The sequence below is a fragment of the Vipera ursinii genome (assembly GCF_947247035.1).
Source record: "Vipera ursinii genome assembly, chromosome: 4".
NCBI lineage: Eukaryota > Metazoa > Chordata > Lepidosauria > Squamata > Viperidae > Vipera > Vipera ursinii.
Genome location: NC_139514.1, coordinates 86,734,158 through 86,757,315, shown reverse-complemented (window position 1 = coordinate 86,757,315; position 23,158 = coordinate 86,734,158). Strand labels below are relative to the sequence as shown.

Sequence of the window (23,158 nt, the reverse complement as noted above, 5' to 3'; positions counted from 1 at the left end):
GCTGTGTTCATGCAATTGCTCAATCAAGTTCTGCATATCACCTGTATAAAGGAATCCTAGTCTATCTCGAGGGCAGCCTTATTTATACAGAGACTATGGCGGAGCACATCAGATTAGTATGCAAAGTACTAAAAAAATTACTGAAAGCAAAACTGTATGCTAAACTTTAAAAATGTGAATGCACCTCAACTACCTTGGTTAAAGAATCTCCACTGAAGGGGTGGAAATGGACCAAGCCAAAGTCAAAGCGGTGCTGGAATGGCAGCCCCCACGAACTCGCAAGCAGCTTCAAAGCTTCCTGGGGTTCGCAAACTTTTATCAGCAATACATTCTCTCTTTTGCTACAATAGCTCTACCGATTACTGCTCTACTGAAAACTGGAAAGGGAGCGGGAACCTTGACCCTGTAAGCCCTGCCATGGTCTATGGAATTTTGAAAACCTAAAAAGACTATTTGCTGCTGAACCTCTTCTCAAACACCTTGATCCTGATGAGCAGTTCATAATTCAGGCTGATGCATGTGATGTCACAGTGGGAGCCGTCCTTCTGCAAAGAAATTGAAGAGGAGACCTACAACCCTGTGCCTACACCTCCAGGAAGTTAACTGACTGTCAACGGTGCTTACATCGGATGATCTTGCTTTAACAACAGATGAAAATGCAGCCATTTTATCTATGCTTTTAGAATCAGTTGGTGCTGGGAGGGGGGATTGGGATGAGAGTTCAGTTAGCCATAATAATAACTCTGCTGTGGGAATGCAAGGACAAACTGGGTCCAGAGCTGATAACGTTTGGCAGGCTGGGGAGCTGGGGAGAAAACCCGCACTTCAAGCTAATTGGAGAATGTGATTTATGGCTGGTTATTGGAGGTGGGAATTGTACTCTTTGTATCCAGGGGAGAGGAATTTAGTTTTTGGGTTCAACTTTGTAGTACTATAAAATATTGCTTTCAGAACTGAACCTATATTTTGGAATCTATTGGTTGATAAAGGATACATATAAAGACCAGAAAACTAATCTCCAGGAAGGATACCTCAAGAAAAAACAAACACCTTTCAGAAAGAAATATATTCTATGCTACAACTAATTCACCAAACAATTGTTGAATGCAAAGAGGATATAATAAGAAATCATAATGAGACTAAAAACAATTTAGAAAATCTAAATGAGTAAATCTCCAAGTTAAATCTACAACTAGAAAACTCCCAGATAGCGACCACAAAGTATGAACAAATAATCCAGAAATCAGAAGACAAAATAGAGGAAATGGATTTAGAGATGGAACAGATAAAAGAACTGCAAGACTTAGCTATAACAATGAAAATGAAAAGACCTTTCACCCCTTAGGTCTGCAAAATATATCTAATGGCAAGGGAAAAGATGTTTAAAAGGGGAATATAGAGCTGTTAAGGGAAATGTCACAAGTTGGGAGACAGGAAATGAAAAGAGAAATGGAGGGAGAAAGGAACTGAGAGTTGTTTAACAAATATATAAATGAGTGGAATTCCTTCCCCCCCCAAAAAAAAAATACCATACCTAAATTGTCTTCCTCATGCCAAGCAATTGTTACAAAAATAGAAAGAAAACCCCTAAGCGATCTAATTGTCCTGGCTTAGAAAGCTACTTGGCAAAGAAAGAAAGTGACAGTCAGATTTAAACAACAGAAGATTTGACCTTTTAGAGGGAGCATTATAAGTTTAAATACTTCTTTGAATAAGATTAAAAAAACAGAAGACATTTAGATATAATTAGGCTTTTATAATGAAAGATAGAATTTAGAATTAAGATAGCAATTTTTTTTCTTTTTTGATGTGGGAAATATGAAGATAGAAGCATTCATTTGAATAAAATTTTCAGCTATATAAATGTTTAATATTGAGGAAATCATAACCGATAAAGATATTTCAAATACTGATGGGAAATCAAACTTAACAAGAGTACAAAAACAGGATTTTGATTAATGAATTGACATTATTGATTTATGAATTGATACTGTTGTTAAACTGTATACTGTCGCCTTGCCTATTTAACTTATATGCAGAGCACATCATGAGAAAGGCAGGGCTAGATGAATCAAAAGTTGGAATTAAGATTGCCAGAAGAAATATCAACAACCTAAGATATGCAGATGATACCACTCTAATGGCAGAAAGTGAAGAAGAACTAAAGAGCCTCTTGATGTGGGTGAAGAAGGAGAGTGCAAAACTTGGGTTGAAACTAAACATTAAGAAAACCAAGATCATGGCATCTGGCCCTCTCAATTCCTGGCAAATAGATGGGGAAGAAATGGAGGTAGTGACAGATTTTATTTTCCTGGGCTCCAAGATCACTGCAGACGGGGACTGCAGCCAAGAAATTAAAAGACGCTTGCTCCTCGGGAGGAAAGCCATGGCAAATCTAGACAGCACACTAAAAAGCAGAGACATCACCCTGTCAACAAAAGTGCGTATAGTCAAGGCTATGGTCTTCCCAGTTGCAATGTATGGCAGTGAAAGCTGGACCATAAGAAAGGCTGAGCGCCAAAGAATTGAAGCCTTTGAACTATGGTGCTGGAGAAGACTCCTGCGAGTTCCTTGGACTGCAAGGCGATCAAACCGGTCAGTCCTAGAGGAGATCAACCCTGACTGCTCTTTAGAAGGCCAGATCCTGAAGCTAAAACTCAAATACTTTGGCCACCTAATGAGAAGGAAGGACTCACTGGAAAAGAGCCTAATGCTGGGAAATATTGAGGACAATAGAAGAAGGGGACGATAGAGAATGAGGTGGCTGGATGGAGTTACTGAAGCACTAGGCGTGAGCTTAAATGGACTCCAGAAGATGGTAGAGGACAGGAAGGCCTGGAGGAACGTTGTCCATAGGGTCGCGATGGGTCGGATACGACCTCTCAGCTAACAACAACAACATACATTAACAGTATCAAAAATTGTAATGGTGTAACGAAGGGAAAATGGAAAAAATATGGAACAGAAAGGAAGATCAGGGAAAAAATACTGGATTGTGTAGTATTGAACAGATTTATACTGAAAAAGTTAATATTAAATATTTGAACCCAGACAACATGTTTTTTACTAAACACTAAAGACAAAATTTTATTAATTCTTAAAAATTAATAAAACTTTAACAAAATCAATCTAGATTATTAACTCTAAAATCCACATGTCAACTTAAAAATCACAAACTAATGAATAAACCATTATGATCTTTGGTATCACAAACAAAACAAAGAGTGTAATAAAAAAAGAAGTTGGTACTGAAATCATGGCAAACCCATTAACCAAGCTTTAGGTACTTTAATCAAGATGAAAATAGATTAAATGTATGAAAATAGCATTTACCACCAAGAGTCATTTCAGAATTACAAGAACTGAATTTTGCTTGAAAGATTGGAAAATGTATATAAACCACATGTGTTAGATTACAGTACTAAATTTTACAATATTGAACATCTATTAATTTGAAATGAACAGGCAGCAGATTTGATTAAATTTTAAATTATACAAATGTTGCTGTTCTTATACTTCTTCTGAAACACCTCAAGACAAAATGTATGAGATGCAAATGCTCTCATTATGCATTATGCAAATCTTGTATTATGTGAGTGATGTCCAGATTGTGAAATTCTCAATCAGCACTGCTCTTCCTGAGAATTCAGGGACAACACATTTAGAGAACATTAAAATTACAGAAGGCTGGTAAATATTCCTTTCATACATTTCAGAGCTAAGCTATGATATCAAAATGAAGTTTAAATTTTGATAAATATTTTTGGTGACTCAATAACAAAAATATTATTTGTAGAAAATACATTTTGCATTCATAAGACCACTGACTTGGAAGAGGAAATTGATTTATGTCTCAGTAAATAAGTTTAGAAGTCCATTGCAACTGATTATTTTTTATTATTTGCTGAGTTTCACACACCTCTGTAACTTATTTTATTTTTGCTATTTTGACATGGTTTGCCACAGGCATAGAGTCACCTTCCATACAGAGATCAATCGTATTTATCCCATTGCTTCACATCTTCCACACTTACTGTAAGCCGTTTAATTACACAACTTGCAATTAAATGGGAGAGAACCAGGAACTGTAGTTCTTTATTATAGTTCACAGCTAAGTTGTAATTCATACCATTACTTTTCAATCTACTGAAATATATACTAAAATGATTCACTCAAATCTTTTTTTCCATTTATGACTGAATTTTTTTAAAATTTCAAATTTTACAGCTTTCATAAATGCTAGGAACATAGCACTTACAGTATGTATAAGAAGTGGAAAGTATAAGAAGTGGAAAGAGGGGCACATAACTAAGGCAGAATATCAACAAACAGCCCGTGCCTGCAAAGATGAAGTGAGGGAAGCTAAGGCTCAAAATGAATGAAGGCTTGCGACCAAGGTCAAAAATAACAAAAAAAACTTCTTTCAACATATAAAAAACAAGAAAAAAGTTAAGGAAATGATTGGTCCATTAGTGGGGGAAAGTGGCAAGAAGGTGACAAGCAACAGGGAGAAAGCAGAACTATTTAACTTGTTTTTTGCATCTGTCTTTACACAAAGGGAAAGAACAGTCCAACTTACCAAAAACAGTGCCATAAAAAACAGAATAGAAACGCAAGTTAAGATAGGCAAGAAAATGATAAGTGAGCACCTGTCCAACCTAGACGAGTTCAAATCACCAGGACCAGATGGATTACACCCCAAGGTTCTCAAGGAACTGGCAGACGTGATCTCAGAACCACTGAACTACATTTTTCAAAGATCCTGGAGCACTGGGGAACTACCAGAGGACTGGAAGAGAGCTGATGTAGTTCCCATCTTCAAAAAAAAAGGGGGGGGAATAAACCCAGGAAACTACAGACCTATCAACCTGACCTCAATACCTGGGAAGATTCTGGAAAAGATAATCAAACAACAAATCAGAGAACACCTGATGCAAACAAAGTCATCACTAAAAGCCAACATGGGTTTGTCAAAAACAGATCATGCTAGACAAATCTTATTGCATTCTTTGACCAAGTGACAAAATTAGTGGTTCAGAGGAATGCTGTAGATATAATTTACTTGGACTTCAGTAAGGCATTTGATAAAGTAGATCACAACCTACTACTTGGTAAGATAGAAAAATGTGGGTTAGATAGCATCACCACCAGACGGATTCGTAGCTGGCTGACAGGCCGTACTCAGCGTGTGGTCCTCAATGGAACCGCATCTACATGGAAGGAAGTGTGTAGTGGGGTGCCCCAGGGCTCTGTTCTGGGCCCAGTGCTCTTCAACATCTTCATCAACGATTTGGATGAGGGGATAGATGGGGAACTCATCAAATTTGCAGACAATACCAAGCTGGCAGGAATAACCAATACTCTAGAAGATAGGCTTAAGATACAGGAGGATCTGGACAGACTCGAACACTGGGCGCTATCTAACAAAATGAAATTCAAGGGTGAAAAAAGTAAGGTTTTACATTTAGGCAGGAAAAATCAAATGCACAGGTATAGTACAGGTGGTATCTTGCTCAATAGTAGTAACTGTGAAAGGGAACTCAGAGTCCTAGTGGACAATCACTTCAATATGAGCCAGCAGTGTGCTGTAGCTGCCAAAAAAGCCAACACAGTGCTAGGCTGCATTAACAGAGGGATAGAATCAAGATCAAGTGAAGTATTAATACCACTTTACAATGCCTTGGTAAGGCCAAACCTGGAATACTGCATCCAGTTTTGGTCACCACGATGTAAAAAGATGTTGAGACTCTAGAAAGAGTACAGAGCAACAAAGATGATTAGGGGACTGGAGGCTAAAACACAGAGGGAACAGTTGCTGGAATTGGGTATGTGTAGTTTAACGAAGAGAAGGGTGAGGGGTGACATGATAGCATTCTTCCAATATCTCAGGGGCTGCCACAAAGAGGAGGGACTCAAGCTATTCTCCAAAGCACCTGAAAGCAGGACAAGAAGCAACAGATGGAAACTAGTCAAGGAGAGAAGCAACCTAGAACTAAGGAAAAACTTCCTGACAGTTAGAACAATCAACCAGTGTAACAACCTGCCTCGAGAAGTGGTGAATGCTCCAACACTGGAAGTTTTTAAGAAGAGACTGGACAGCCATTTGTCTGAAATGGTATAGGGTTTCCTGCCTGAGCAGGAGGTTGGACTAGATGACCTCCAAGGTCCCTTCCAAATTATTATTATTATTATTATTATTATTATTATTATTATTATTATTATTATTATTATTATTAATAATAATAATAATAATAATATTGTACTTGTCTCTTGTAGTAAAAGTAGACTAATTTTTATATTATTGTTTGTATATCTACAATTAACTTTTGAAATGAGTTTACTGCATTTACTTCCTGATAATTAACACTAATTAATGGTCCAGAGCAAGGGTGTTAAACTGTCACCCCATGGGCCGGATGCGTCATCCAGAAGCCACGCCCACCCCATTGCTGGCAATGGCGAAAAGGCTCCAACACATTGCGCAACATCACATGACGTCGCAAGTTTGACATGTCAAACTTTTTCATACCTGAACTCTGATACACTCTAGCGGTATTTTTGATCAGATGAGAAACCTACTTATCTGTATATCTGTATTCATTTTTATTTTGATGAACCATAGATAGATCAGATCAACTTCAGTGTAGTGCAGTGCAGATCATTGTAAAAATATAAAAATAGTAAACTACCTGCAGCTTACTTTAACACAAGTAACAAGGGTCATCATGTGTGCTGAAGAGCACAAGTACTCAGGTATTAATTTGTCATGTTTTCATAATTTACTAGCCATAAGACAAAACTTTGCCACATTTATGACAAAGATATATGGGTTCTTATCTGAACCTAGTTATTTCAAACAGAATAAATCTGAGCAACTAGGATTGATAGAATATAAGTCAGAAAGACATATTCTTGGGAGTCAGAATATACAGTATGTCAGTTACAAGTCTGCATAAAATTAAATATAAACAAGGCATCTCATGTGCATAATGTGTTCACTTTGAGAATTTTCTTGACCTTCCTGTGACTGATGTCATAAAGGTAAGGACATCAAAATAGGTAAGGTTAATAATGCCTGTAACAGTATGTATGAATCACCTTGGGGGACAGAAGAGAGAGCCACAGGCTGAACCACCAGTGTGTAAAAGTTATCTATGCCCACAGAAGGAGAGAAGGTATGGGAAATGTTTCAAAAGAGATCCTTTCCAGAGAATAAAAGGAGGGGAGAAATACTTTCAGTCTTGCATGATTTTGTTATAGTGGCTTTACAATAAATATAGAGCTAGTACACCTGGTTGTGCTTCTTCTCTGGACTGCCTTGCAGGGTTAACAGTGTCCTTCTGAATGTAGGATTTATTAGATGATTCAGAATTTTTTCAAAAAAACCCCTAAAAGTAGCAAGCGTGTTTTAAATGGCATGGTTAGATTTATGAAATTTGAACTTTATTGCAGTCAATAACCAGCACAATACCATAGTTTCCGGCGTATAAGACGACTTTTTAACCCATGAAAATCTTCTCAAAAGTCAGGGGTCGTCTTATACGCCAGGTGCTGAAACTTTAGGGACAGGGCTGGCTGGAAAACCTGGATCTTCCATTTAGTCTGCGCAGGGAAAGCGGGACCAATTGGAGTAGAAGCTGCAGTCTGCGATTTTTTACAGGCTGGGGTCTGGGCGTCTTTCCTTCTAAAGTTGAAGAGCAGCTGTAGGCAGGTGGGGAATGCAAGAGCAACTTGAAAGGCAGGTGTAGCCAGAGCAGCTGCTTAGCTCTAAGGACACATTTGACTCAGGAACTGGGCGGGCTGGCTGGAAAATCTGGAGCGGATCTCCCATTTGGTCTTTTTTTTAAATCCCATTTATATCCCGCCCTTCTCCGAAGACTCAGGGCAGCTTACAATTTAAAGCACAAATCAATGTGCTTAGCAATAGCCTTCATTCTATGTATATGCCTGCTTATTAGAGCTTTCAAACACACACACACACACACACAAGCAGCATTATTACAAAGTCAGCTTATTGCTCCCAACAATCTGAGTCCTCATTTTACCTACCTCGGAAGGATGGAAGGCTGACTCAACCTTGAGCCTGGTGGGATGAGAACCTGCACTAATTGCAGGCAGCTGGTGTTACTTAAGGCTCTGCGCAGGGAAAGCTTTAGAGTGAATTAGGAAAAGTGAAAAAGGGAATTAGGAAAATACGAAACGGTTGCTGGAATTGGGTATGTGTAGTTTAATGAAGAGAAGGGTGAGGGGTGACATGATAACAGTGTTCCAATATCTCAGGGGCTGCCACAAAGAAGAGGGAGCCAATCTATTCTCCAAAGCACCTGAAAGCAGGACAAGAAGCAATGGATGGAAACTAGTCAAGGAGAGAAGCAACCTAGAACTAAGGAGAAACCTCCTGACAGTTAGAACAATTAACCAGTGGAACAACCTACCTCCAGAAGTGGTGAATGCTCCAACACTGGAAGTTTTTAAGAAGAGACTGGACAGCCATTTGTCTGAAATGGTATAGGGTTTCCTGCCTTAGCAGGGGGTTGGACTAGATGACCTCCAAGGTCCCTTCCAACTTATTATTATTATTATTATTATTATTATTATTATTATTATTATTATTATTATTATTATTATTATTATTATTATTATTATATTTAATCCACTTGCACTGTTTTATGTTTACATGTTTGATGACAAACAGCCTTATGCTTATAAGTGACAGTTTTCCTACTAAGTACCTGCATGTCATAAACATTTGAATTAAAATTACCATATTAAAATCAAATCTGATGTTTTTTAATTTTTATTTGGTGTGCGTTGGAAGAGGGGTAGTCTTATACGGCGAGTATAGCCCAAACCCTATAATTTAACAGGAAATGTAGGGGGTCACCTTATACGCCCAGTCGTCTTATACGCCAGAAAATATGGTACTTAGCAATATTATTTATTTTAAGAAAGGATCCTGTAAGATTAGACCAAAAGTCTTTCTCATCTAGGATACTATTCCTATTGGTGCCTTACTGGATGACAATGTCAAGTCCTCAACATTCCTACTCATGTTTTTTAATTCATTTTTGTGGTGTTTAAAGACCTACTGCCTCTGTTCATGTAGTTAAAAAAATATTTTTGCATATTTTGGTTGATTGGCCAATAGCCGTAATAAAATATGTTTTTGCTAATATTGTTAGTCATTGATTTTCCATAAATTTACATAATCCTGCTTTAAAAATAGCAAAGTTGACTGTACAGCAATGAATTGCATAGATAATGTAATGACCAGAGTTAAGTATTTCCTTTCATCAGCTGTGAATGAACAAAGAGTAATACTTAACCATTACTGTACACTTTATTTGTATTAATAATACTAATAATGCTAATAATAATAATGCTAATGATGATGATGATGATGGAAGGAACATTGGAGGTCATCCAGTCCACCCCCCTGCTCAAGCAAGAAACCCTATACCATTTCAGACAAATGGCTGTCCAGTCTCTTCTTAAAAACTTCCAGTATTGGAGCATTCACAACTTCTGGAGGCAGGTTGTTCCACTGATTAATTGTTCTAACTGTCAAGAAATTTCTCCTTAGTTCTAGGTTGCTTCTCTCCTTGATTACTTTCCATCCATTGCTTCTTGTCCTGCCTTCAGGTACTTTGGAGAATAGCTTGACTTCATCTTCTTTGTGGCAACCCCTAAGATATTGAAACATTGCTATCATGTCATCCCTAATCCTACTCTTCATTATCTTGTAGCATATGAGTAGCCTTTTTTAAAAATCTCCAATTTCTGGGGGCAAGCTATTCCACTGGTTAATTGTCCTCACTGTCAGGAAGTTTCTCCTTAATTTGAGGTTGCTTCTCTCTTTTATCAGTTTCCAACCATGGTTTCTTGTCATGCCCTCTGATGCCTATTAATAAGAATCTAGTTTATTTATTTATTTATTTATTTATTTATTTATTTATTTATTTATTTATTTATTATATTTTTATACCACCCTTCTCCCGAAGGACTCAGGGCGGTGTACAGGGCAATAAATACAAAAACAGGATACAAAAGTTAAAAGCGATAAAATAAATGCCCAAGGTTAAAACAATAATTAAGATGTGTTAAAACCCTAACCCTAACCCATCAGACCAGGTCAGACTGCTCAAATAGATACGTTTTTAGATCGCACCGGAAGGAGCAAAGGTCGGGTGCCATCCGGAGCTCAACCGGCAAGCGGTTCCATAGGTCTGGCGCGCCCACAGAGAACGCTCTCCCTCTGCGGGCCACCAATCGACATTCTTTGATTGGAGGCACCCTGAGGAGGCCCTCTCTGTGGGAGCGCACTGGACGGAGGGAAGTTGACGCCGGCTACAGGTGTTGCCGTAGGTAATCCGGACCCATGCCATGTAGGGCTTTGTAAGTCATTACTAACACCTTGAATCTCACCCGGAGGGCAACCGGCAGCCAATGCAGCTCGTGGAGCAAAGGTGTAACATGGGAGTATCGGGAAAACCCCAGCACAACTCACGCGGCTGCATTCTGCACCAGTTGGAGCCTCCGAGTGGACTTCAAGGGCAGCCCCATGTATAGAGCATTACAGTAGCCTAGACGAGAAGTCACGAGCACATGAGTGACTGTACGCAAGGCATCCCGGTCTAGATAGGGTCGCAACTGGCACACCAGGCGAACCTGGGCAAAGGCCCCCCTAGTCACAGCTCCAATATGCTTAATGGTTAACACTAAAAATGGCACTAGATAAGAGTTAACAGAATTCAAGAGGGGTTGGACTTAGACCATTTGTGAGAACATAGAGATTCTAGACTGATTCCTTTCTTGACTCTGCCCTTTGTCTATGCTTGCACTTTTCCTACATCAATATCCTTAACAATTATAAAACTACTATAAAGAAGTTTTTGTTTAAAAAAACCTTTCCAGACTAGCCTACTGTACAAAGCTCTTACCCTAATAGTAATTAGGCATATCCTAATACTAACCAGGCATAATCGTGGTAAGGTTTCTGGCCCAGGCAAGTTGGTTAGATGCTATGGTTTGTTAAAATGGTGTTGTGATTCAGGGTCAGCCTGTGGGTTCGGCAGTTGGGTCGGACGATTCAGAGGAGGAGGAGGGGGGTGTTGGAGAGCTTGATGAGGGTGTTGGAGAGCTTGCTGATGATGGCCTTGAGGCTCCACAGAGCCCTCAGCCAGGCCCCTCCCATCTGGTTACGACGCAGACCCAGCTGTGTGAGCCTGACAGCGTGGATGAAGATGACCCACAGCTGGCCCTGTTCAAGGACGCCCAATGCAGGAGGCAGTCAATCAGGAGTAAACAGAGGAAGGCAATGGGGCACCTCAGAAGGAGGCAGAGAGAAGCCATGCCCTGAACTGTTTAAAAGGGGAATGTGTGGGAGGGCTGGTTTGCTGAAGTCAACCATTTGAATAGCTCCTGTTTCATGGTTTGTGTCTTGTTTTGCTCTGTTTTATGTTAAGAGCCTTGGTGGAGCAGTGGGCTAATGCCTCCTTAAGTAACACCAGCTGCCTGCAATTAGTGCAGGTTCGCATCCCACCAGGCTCAAGGTTGACTCAGCCTTCCATCCTTCCGAGGTAGGTAAAATGAGGACCCAGATTGTTGGGGGCAATTAAGCTGACTTTGTAATAATGCCGCTTGGGGTGTGTGTGAAAGCCCTAATAAGCAGGCATATACATAGAATGAAGGCTACTGCTAAGCTTGTAAGCCGCCCTGAGTCTTCGGAGAAGGGCGGGATATAAATGGAATAAAAAAATAAAAAAATAATAAATTTGGCAGGCTTAGTTCCAGCCTCTTGCCGTTTGTAAAGGGGTTGTCCCTGCCTTTTCTGCAGGGCCGGTATTAGGCTGGTACAGAACAAATGGTTCCATTGAATTGAGGAGAAATGTGGGCTGTGGCTGATACAGGCAATTTTCTGAAAGCCAGTTTTAATGATATCTGAAACATAAAGAACTTTACATTGTAGGAAACATTCAAATCAGTAGATTTTGAACCTAAATTTTATTTTAATTCAATATTCTCATGCTTACATTAAACAAGGCCCTTGTTTAATGCAGGCATGAACTTTGCTGTAAGCGATAAACCAAATACTACAATATCTGGTAGCAATACCTTTAATTGTCTACTGATAATTAGATTTACACTGTTAAATTTTAGTCATTTCAGAATTTACTATCTACCTCTTCAGTACAAAACTTATAAAATGCATCCTATAATATATGACCCACCTTATGCTTTTCTCTAGGAAAAGATTTCACGGCTGAAGTGACATATATTAATTTGTTATTTTAAATAATTATATATTTCCTGTCATGCAAGATTTCCACAGCAGAATACAAAATTAAAAATAAATTGAATACAGAAATCAAACAGCTAAAATATAATAATACATACATTATATATGTGGGGAGAGAGAAAGAAGGAGGAGAGAGAGAAAGAAGGAGGAGAGAGAGAGAGAGAACAAGAGCAAAGAAGTTCAACCTCTTTATCATGATCTCTTAAATACTAAAGCAAATAACACTTTTTTAACATGCAGCAACAGCAAAACTAAGCTTGCATATCTTGATTACTAGAGAGTATTTCTAAAGGATAGACAGGACAAGATGAAAGACAGCTTTCATGGATGAGCTTTAATCACTAGCCTCTTCTTCGTTGATGAGTTTAAGAAATGAAAAATGTCATCCCAGGCAGATCTAAATAAATTGCAACCTTCTTGTGGGATGAGATGCTTTCTGAATGGACTCTCAGGACCCCACACGCATATACTGTATATCAAAAACAAAAGATGAAGGATCTCTAAATACATGGTTCCAGGGTAACCAGAGTATTTTAAAATGGATATAACTAGATATTATTGTTTCAATGTCCTAGACATTTAAATGGAATAATGGAATGCACACATTCTTGAGCTGAATTCAATCCTAGCCATTGCAATCTTATCCATGTGGATTGTCAACAATATTGAAGTTGGTTGCCATTGAATACTTCCAAGATATATTGTCTTCCCAATTTCTTAGCATAGTTTTCAGCCACTAGCATTTCCTGATGGTCTCTCATGTAAGTCCTGAACAGGTCTAACCTGCTTAGCTTTCCTGATCTAAGCAAAGGCCGGCTGAGTGATATTATCTGTTGATCTTTTATAGGGAGCCCAGTATGATTAAGCAGCATTTATACAAATCTGAAGTAGAACTGGTCTTAATACATCAACATTAGAATTTTTGAACAAATCTGAAACAATGGGACCACACACACAAACACAAAACTGCATACAGAGGGTTTACTGCACATAGGTACTCCTCGACTTACAACAGTTCGTTTAATGACCATTCAAAGTTACAATGGACTGAAAAAAGTGGGTGATGACCATTTTTCACAGTAATGATCTTTGCAGCATCCCCATGATCATGTGATTAAAATTCAGATGCTTGACAACTGGTTCATATTTATGACCCTTTCTGTGGACCAAGGTCATGTATTCACCTTTTACAACCTTCTGACAAGCAAAGTCAATGGGGAAGCTAGATTTATTTAACAACCAGGTTACTAATTTATCAACTGCAGAGATTCACTTAACAACTGAGGCAGGAAAGGTCGTAAAATGGGGGAAAGGTCACTTAACAAATTCCCGCTTAACAACAGAAATTTTGGGCTCAGTTGTGGTTGTAAGTTGAGGACTAGCAGTATACTGTACAAAGTATTTGAGATTTACATGTAAATTTACAGCATTTACATGTTTAGACCACAAGAATCTCCTTCCTCTGTCTTTCTGTATACCTGTAATTATTCTCTTTATTTCTAGAGTACTAGATATAAGCTAAATATCCCAGAGAACGCAAGGATAAAATCTTCCTGCAAAAGCCAGCTGATTTCCCACCAAAGAAATTAGGAAGGAGTCGTCCAACTCGATCCTTAACTAATCATTAGCATTCTGCTTTGTTGCTTTCTCTGAGATAAGAGGAATCCGACCGATCGCTTATGCAAAACGAACTGCCGGGGGGAAATGTTTGTCATGTAAAGGGAGCACCTGGATTTGCCCTGTTCTACTTTGTCAATGATATCTGACTTCTCAAAGCTCTCGTCCAAATCTCTTTCGCCGTGTTGGACAAGATGCCAATTTACCACTGAGGAATGTTAGGCTTTAGAAAAAGATTTAAAAACTCAAGATGCTGGACGCCCAATTCCTAGAATGGATCCCTGAAAAGCATCTTATTACCTGCACCCCTTCTCCCCAAAACACCCGTTCTACATTCACCGCCCGAACGCCGTTCTTGAACCGAAGGGGCTTCTGTTCTCTTTCACTTACCGATCTTGGCTAAGGAAGCCAGGAGGATCCAGAGGGTGATCTCGAAGGGGATTTGCACGTGCGGGTAATCCAAGGTAAAGACGTGAAGCCTCGTCTCCTCGAAAGGGGTCTCAGCGGGCACCTGCAAGGTGCCTTCTCTGGGATTGGGATGGATAGATGGCATGACAGCCGGATCTCTCAGCTCTTTTTCCGAGGCGGCGGCGGCTGCTACCACGGACTGCACAAAGGCAGCCATCAGGAGCAGCGAGAGGGCAATCCCAGGACCGCCCGGGGACCCCCGAGCAGCACCCATTGAGCGACTGCGGGACCGGCACTCTCCGTTCAACTGAAAAGGGAAGCAACACCGGCGCTAAACCGGTTCAATTCCAGCATGATGGTGGTCCTGCCCTCATCGCCTGCAGGGAAGGCAGAAGTCACGCGGGGGTGGGGGGGGGAAGGAGAGGGAAGGCGGTCCGGCGAAGAACGCCCTCTACTCCACCTTCCACTCCGGGTTTCATCTCCTCCTGGCCGGCCGGTGGGGTCACCTGCGAACTCTCCTGCGAGGCTCGCCTTTCGCTCCTTCTTCTAGAACTCGAGCTCACCAGCCGCTCCTTCCTCATTTACGCACCTGCAGGCTAGAGGAAGGAGGGCAGTGCCGGGCCAGGCTGGCAATGAGCGTCCGCAATGGATAACGATTGGCAGCCCCAAAGGGAGAGTTTCCCACGCGAGCAACACCGCGCGTCTTCTTTCGGCAGGAACGCTTCGAGTCCTTTGAAGGTCACCCACATGGAAAGACCCTTTGCAGTCCGCCCAACCGTTTTCTCAAAGGCCCGTTCTCCCCAATGCGCGCCTCCCGAAGGCCTGGGCGGAGGAACAGGTCGCTCGACTCGTCCCTTCCGCGCCCTCAGCAGCGCGGAGACCAGCGCGAGGGCAATCAAAGCTGGCGGGAGATTTTCTGAACTTCAGGAAACTTTCCTGTCAGCTGTCAACAAGCCTCCGCCAAGGACAGCCGGGTTTCACAGCTCCGGTTGTTGAATCTGATATTGGTAGTTTAGGCGAGGAGAACACAGTGGAATGAAAAGCCAACAGGATCTCCTTAAGAGATCGGGCAAACTGGAAATAAATCCTGTAAGAATAAAAACTGCGAAAGAGGTCAGAATCCCTTGTGAGAAAAGTGCCATTAAACAACCTGAAGGTTTATCCATTCTCATATAATATCGCTATCTTTAACCTTGCCAATAGAGAGGTGCTCTGAAGAAATAGGATTCTGCTTCCAATAATAGCCATGACTCAGTATGTTATGTCAGTGCACAATTAGATATTTGAAAGCCAACTTTCTCATGGCAGATTTGAGGACTGTGTAAAGATGTACTTGGAAAGCCACTTTTGTTCCAGGGCAATAGGTTGAGAAGATTCACGAAAAACCTCGGATCCATATTCTGTGCCATAGGTTACCAAAAATCAGGTATAACTTTAAAATTATTTACTAGGCAAAATTAAGATAATATTTCAGTTGGCTTTTTGCCTAAGACAGGGTTAGAACTCCCAGTCTCCCAGTATATTCCAGTATCTTAACCAAACTGCCCTTATCTATATATCTAAGTGGCCCTTGAAGATATATTTCATAAATATTTTATTAACAGGTTGAAAAGGAAATTGCAGAAACTGACACTTTTTCATATTAATTGGATTTATCACTATCTTTAGTGTGGTATAGAGTTTAAATATTTATTTAAAGTTGATTGTCTCAAGTGTCATAAAAAAGCAACAATTAACTAAAGTTAAATTCTTAATGAAAACAGTTAAATAATAATTTCTTACATATCCCATCCATCTTCTGATCTATTGTATATGGATATTTAGTCTATGATAGATATCAATTTAGCAAGTTTTATACTTCTAGAACCAAATTGTATATTGTACTGCAGTAGGTAACAATATCTAAGTTATCGGCCTTCAGTCTTCAACAAATTGGCACACTGTACCATATATTTAAAATACCCATGTGAAAGTGAATACAGACTCCAAATCTATATGAGTGTTAAAAATGCAATAATAAAATGTAAAATATTTTCAGCTTAAAACAATCAAGCTACTTCATTCTCAAACTGAAACAGATAATAATGATCTCTTTTGTTGTTGTTAGTTGCAAAGTCGTATCTGACCCATCGTGATCCCATGAACAACGTTCCTCCAGGTCTTCCTGTCCTCTACCATATTCTGGAGTCCATTCAGGCTCACGCCTACTACTGAAGTAGTAGGCGTGAGCCTACTACTCATTCTCTGTCGCCCCCTTCTTCTCTTGCCCTCAACCTTTCCCAGCATTAGGCTCTTCTCCAGTGAGTCCTTCCTTCTCATTAGGTGGCCAAAGTATTTAAGTTTCAACTTCAGGATCTGACCTTCTAAAGAGCAGTCAGGGTTGATCTCCTCTAGGACTGACCGGGTTTGATCGCCTTGCAGACCAAGGGACTCGCAGGAGTCTTCTCCAGCACCATAGTTCAAAGGCTTCAATTCTTTGGCACTCAGCCTTTCTTATGGTCCAACTTTCACAGCCATACATTGCAACTGGGAAGGCCATAGTCTTGACTATATGCACTTTTGTTGGCAGGGTGATATCTCTGCTTTTTAGTGTGCTGTCTAGATTTGCCATGGCTTTCCTCCCAAGGAGCAAGCGTCTTTTAATTTCTTGGCTGCAGTCACTGTCTGCGGTGATCTTGGAGCCCAGGAAAATAAAATCTGTCACTACCTCCATTTCTTCCCCATCAATTTGCCAGGAATTGAGAGGGCTGGATGCCATGATCTTGGTTTTCTTAATGTTAAGTTTCAAGCCAACTTTTGCACTCTCTCTCTTCACTCTCAACAAGAGGCTCTTTAGTTCCTCTTCACTTTCTGCCATTAGAGTGGTATCATCTGCATTTCTTAATATGATCTCTTTAGCAAAAGACAATTAATCCAGCGTTATTTTGAAGACTTTGATTATGATTTGAGCAAGATGGTTAAGATGACTTCTCTCATTTTCCAGATTCTAAACACACTGGCGATTACTGTCTTGTGATCACTTGTGGACAGAAGGAACTGTCTGAGCACTTGTGGACAATCTCAAGTCCTCTACTTGTCCAGAAATGAATTACGAAGAGCTGGTCTACATGCCAGCTGTTCAGTCTATCACAGACATTGACTCCACCACTTCGTTCACCATTTCTTCCCCAGAAATCCTATCTTATTAAGTTTCATGTTTATAGACTTTGAAAAAAATCAACTAAGTATGCAGACTTAATAATCTATTTTTATTTTTAAAAAAACTGAAGAAAGTTTATGAAATTGCACTTAATTATTGATGGAAAACTACACTTGAATATTCTAATATCCATTAGATCACTTTAAAAGAAGCAGTGTAAGTTGTTTTTTTTTCTTAATATGACATTGGAATAACAGAAAGCATAAGTAAGTATTGGATAACTTTGAAAACACCTAAGAAGGATCTAATTCAATTGACAGAGTTTCATTTAAGAACTCTGAACATTTCCTCATAACTTATCACACCACTATCGTCACCTTTAGGGTTGAAACTTTCAGGACTATTAAAATGATTGATGACTTTTGGATAAGCATGCATATGTTCTTTTCCATTATATTTGTAACATTTGGATTGTATTTAAAAATTAAGATTACATAAAATTTAAATGTGAGAGAATAGAAATGTTGCAAGAAAGCTTTGGAAACTCAGTGAGTCACTCTGAGAGTGAGATGAATGGTACCTAAATATGACAAATAAATACATAAACAAACAAACATATTCATACTGTTGGCTGAAAGGCAACAAAATTTTGAACAACTACATATAACAGCAAGCTATTCTGACCCTTCCAAATACATATTAAAATCTGAAATGCATATGCAAAGTACATGTTTTTTCCTCATAATTTTAGTCAAAAATTATACATAAACACAAGTATATGACAAAAATTATGCAGAAACATGAGTTATAGACAAAACTATAAACTGGATAAAAATAGTAATCACCTTAAGTACAGAAAGTAGCAATTTGTTTGAGATTCAATAAAAAAATTATAAGCATATACTATGCAGAAAATTGCAAACTTGAGAGCTGCACATGGAAAAAATCACGGTAACCATTCTGCATAGATTTTCTGCCAATTCTGTGAAATGTAGGGTTGAAAAGCTACTAAAGCAAGCATTTTGGTCAACAAGTAAAATTTCTTGGAACACTATAATCCATCCTCACTACTACATGTCTGTAATCACTTTTCTCTTAGGGGAGGGGTGTCAAACTGCAGGCTGGACACATCATGAGCAAACCGTGCCTACCCCATTGCCTGCAATGGAGAAAAAGTTCCAATATGTTGGGCGATGTCACATGACATCACGAGTTTGACATGTCAGGAATAGAGACTTCTATACCATATAACAGTCACCTATATAACTGTGTTGTTATATATGCAGACAACATCATGCTGGTCTGAAGATGACACCAAGCTGGCAGGAATTGCCAATACTTCAGAAGATAGGCTTAAGACATGGGTCCCCAACTTATGGCCGCCAGCCCGGTACCAGGCCACAGGCTCTGGGCCAGCAGGCCGCAGAAATGGCTGCCCAGGGCATGCACGCGTGGGTGCTCATTCCCATCCCACTCTCACTAGCACCTGCAGCCCCATTTGCCTACTTTCAAACTGCTAGGAGTTCACCCCATTTTGTGGCAACAACCAGGTCTCAAGTATGAGCCTGCCAGTCATCAGCCTAGCATCATAACCCCATGAGCCACTGTACTCCTTAACATCCAACTGACTTGTAAGGATCAAAAAAAGCAGAATACATTTTAGAATACAAATGCACTTACAATTTGTGGTGTTGATTAAAAAAAAGTGGATAATAGAAAAGAGTGATCTTGGTTTTCTAATCATAGAGTATGAGATAATTTTATATTTGTATTTTTATTTGCTGCAAATAAAAACAAGCTTTTTCCTATTTTTTTTATTCTTTATTTTTCTTATTCCTTTCTTTGCTGCTTTAATTTATGGTGGTTTGCATGCTCCTTGTAAAACTTTTAATAAAAAATTATAAAAACAAAAAACTGAATAAATTCCACTGATTTCCCAATATTTGCTTTCTGATGCAGAAACTAATGGGAGTGATACCAAACTGTGCTAATTTTAAATACAATTAGATAACCTCTTCTAGAGCTTGACGTTCTGTCAAGTGGACAGCTTAATAACAGTTGGGAGGAAATGAAAATCCCTTTATTACCGTAGTTATGGGTATCAACATTCAAAATTATCTTAAATCAGGAAAATATATTTCTGATTTTCTCGTATAGCTGTGAAAATCTTTGTTGCCTTTACATTATCCTGTAAAAGACTTAGTGAAAAAATACACAAACAATCAATAAATGCAACATAGGAAAATATTAAGTGGTATAAATGCAGGGCTTTTTTTGGTCATAGAACGCCCAGAACAGAGTTCCGACCACTTTTTTGGATGGAACCTTGTAGGGTAGGCAAGGCGGGTTGTATGACCTGTGAGGTTTTTGTTTTGTTTTTTTTGTTTTTTTTAACAAAAAAAGCACTGAGTAAATGTAACTGGAGAACTAATTTCTTATATGGAGAAAAACATTTTTATGTTCTTATATAATTTATATTTATAGTGCATATATTATAGGAAATATTTTTTCCACATGTCTGCACTTACAACAGAGTTAATATTCTACCAATGCAAACATATTTTCATTCATGTGACTCCTGTTTAACACAGCTCCTTTCCAAAGCATTTTAAGCTTCTAATTAGCCGGGGGACTACTAAGGAAAAATTACCTTTGTCTTTTTAGGAGTATCCAGTCTGGAAGGAACTAAACCTTTAGTTATGAACAAGTAAAAATAATTTGCAAAACCATAAAAAATAGAGTGTTTTATAATAAACTAAATAACTTTAAGCACCAATTGGCTATTGAACCCAACAGAATGTTTTTCCCCCCAGTATCTTCCAGGGGGCTTGCTCACTGCATACCTTTCCCATTGTCTTAGTAAACCTATAGCCATCTAATTTTTTAGTTACATCAGGAAATATAACCACATAGTTGAAGAGATATCCCTTATTACAGGCAAAGGAGCAAGATTTCAATCATGGTTGATATCTTGACTTGTTTCACCCATTCCCCATCAATATCCAGCTCTCTCATCTGGCAGACCCTTATTACCAACAAGAAGGTCCGTATCTCCTGCCACAATCTCCTTCCCTGCCTCCCTCCCTCTCCCCTGCTTTTCATGCTGCCCCCAATTTCAGCTCCATGCAGCTAGATTTCCCTTTTTTCAGTATTATTTATTTCTCATCTTTATTCCGAGTTTCTGGATCACATTTAATTAAATGAATATAAGAAATAATTGAGAAATTCATTTTTTTAAATGTTGTCTTTGTAATGTGTTATCTTAAAGTTTTTGAGCTATGTTCCAAGGGTTGCCAATAAGTTTTTAAGGATAGTATCTGCTATTTTCCTACGTCTGATACTCAATTAAAGGTTTAAAGATCACTGCTCTTATTTTTAGAAAGTAAACAGAACTTCCAGTCATTTTCAGAATACTCCTCAAGAATGTACAGTAATAAATAATTTAGAGGCTATGCTGTTCTGATGCCTTACCTTTGATAGGAAACAACTACACAGAGTAATCAGGTGTATGGTACATTTGATCGTAATCACAAAGGACACTAAATTGGCACCGTTTCAAGAACATTTATGTCTACCACTGTAAAGGTAAAGGTTCCCCCGCACATGCGTGCTAGTCGTTTCCAACTCTAGGGGCTGGTGCTCATCTCCGTTTCAAAGCCGAAGAGCCAGCACTTGTCCGAGGACGTCTCCATGGTCATGTGGCCGGCATGACTAGACGCCAAAGGCGCACGGAACGCTGTTATCTTCCCACCGTAGTGGTCTCTATTTTTCTACTTGCATTTTTACGTGCTTTCGAACTGCTAGGTTGGCAGAAGCTGGGACAAGTAACAGGCGCTCACTCTGTTACACGGCACTTGGGATTCTACCCACCAAACTGCCGACCTTCTGATCAACAAGCTCAGCGTCCTAACCCACTGAGCCACTGTGTCCCTGCACATACTGTATTTCATGTTAAACTATTCATAGAAATTATGTTGTAAACCTTTGAAGATTTTAAAACTAAGAGAGGAATTACTGAAGCATGGAGCATGTTAGAGAAGCATGGAAAATCTCTGACCAATGTGACTTAAGGCAAAGCCTGTCCAGCTGTATCTTCAAAGAAATGGGGGGGGGGGAGAATTCCAAAAATGAGAATAGAAAGCCTTGTAGCTAGCTACATGAGAATTTGTTTGGATGCCAAAGATGTCCAAATTTTTGCACCTGTCTTATTTGCTGTTTTCCTTTTTAAAACAATATCTATTAAACTTTGAAGAAAGAGATCTACTTAACCTTGCCTCAGAGGTTGTCTCAGCTTCTGTTCATGAAGGGGTTCACTGAAGCATAGCATTTGAGCAGGGCTGCCTGAACTTTGGCATACAACTGGATCTCTGACCATCAAAATTTGGTACAAGCAACGAAGTAGTTTTTCAAGCTGCTTTCTCAACAAATTAAAAAGCTGTGGTAGGTGAGCCAGCAAGAGAAGTGTTAGATATAAGCTTGGTTTCTTTCAGCTTAATGAAATGCATTAACTATTTGATATACAGTCTTTCATTCATTCCAAAAGCTAGTTACACAGTGATACACTGCTTTATGCATGTGTATGTATATGCTTGTGTAGACACAAACACACACATATGCACATGCATACATGTTTTGAGTACCAATTTTTAGATAGTGCTTTGAAATTAAAAGAGGCTTTGTGAATAAATTTGAGGCGATCCTGTATAAATTAAGAGAGTGTGATAGCCCCTTTGATTGATTGAACAAGGTTGAATCTATTGTAACACCCCCCCCCCAAAAAATGACATAGTTGTTATGGTTTGTCATCCAACAAGCTGAACATAGCCTCTGGCAAGACCTAGCAGCTTACCAGTCTTGTTTCTGTAATCCCAGCTAAACAATGCAAAGATTGGATGTTTATCCTTTTTTCCCCAGATACCTCAGCTTGTTCAAGTTTACTGTAGTGTGTCACAATTATTAGAGCCCAAGACAGAATAACTAGTATTTCTTTCTGAAATTATTTTGGTGCAGAGAAAAATCTCTATTGTTTCTTCCACAGTATAGTGTACATAACTTTTATCATTTCAAGAAAATTGGTATAACAGTTTTGTCAATGTATAAATCTATAGCAAGGTAATTGGCTTTTTATTTCTAGGTAGAGCTAAGCCCTGATACTCTTCCTAGTTATGGAAATAAATCCTTGCCTAGCCACCCAGATCAGTTATTCTATCATCATACTTCAATCTTCTTTTTGGTATTATTTTTCAAACAAGTGTTTAAGTGCCTAAAAGTATTAGTCTGCAGTTAGTCTACAGTTTAACTGTCTGAACCTAATTCATTTTTGCTTGCTAGTAGATATTAGTTTATTTTTATTTTATTTATTTTTATTTTTATTCCATTTATATCCTGCCCTTCTCCGAAGACTCAGGGCAGCTTACAAGCTTAGCAGTAGCCTTCATTCTATTTTTTTATTTTTATTTTTAATCCCATTTATATCCCGCCCTTCTCCGAAGACTCAGGGCGGCTTACAATTTAAGCACAAATCAATGTGCTTAGCAATAGCCTTCATTCTATGTATATGCCTGCTTATTAGGGCTTCCCCCCCCAAGCGGCATTATTACAAAGTCAGCTTATTGCCCCCAACAGTCTGGGTCCTCATTTTACCTACCTCGGAAGGATGGAAGGCTGAGTCAACCTTGAGCCTGGTGGGATGCGAA

The 23,158-nt window shown here is 39.2% G+C and overlaps 1 protein-coding gene across 1 annotated transcript in view; it reads right to left on the bottom strand.

Moving 5' to 3' along the window:
• SLC9A2 (solute carrier family 9 member A2) overlaps window positions 1-14,679 on the bottom strand; it is a 58,541-nt gene extending 43,862 nt beyond the window's left edge. The window contains exon 1 of the mRNA XM_083362992.1: window positions 14,306-14,679. Within this exon, the coding sequence (XP_083219118.1) occupies window positions 14,306-14,597 (292 nt within the window). The 5' untranslated portion in view covers window positions 14,598-14,679. The remainder of the gene's footprint in view (window positions 1-14,305) is intronic.
• Window positions 14,680-23,158: the final 8,479 nt, after the last annotated feature.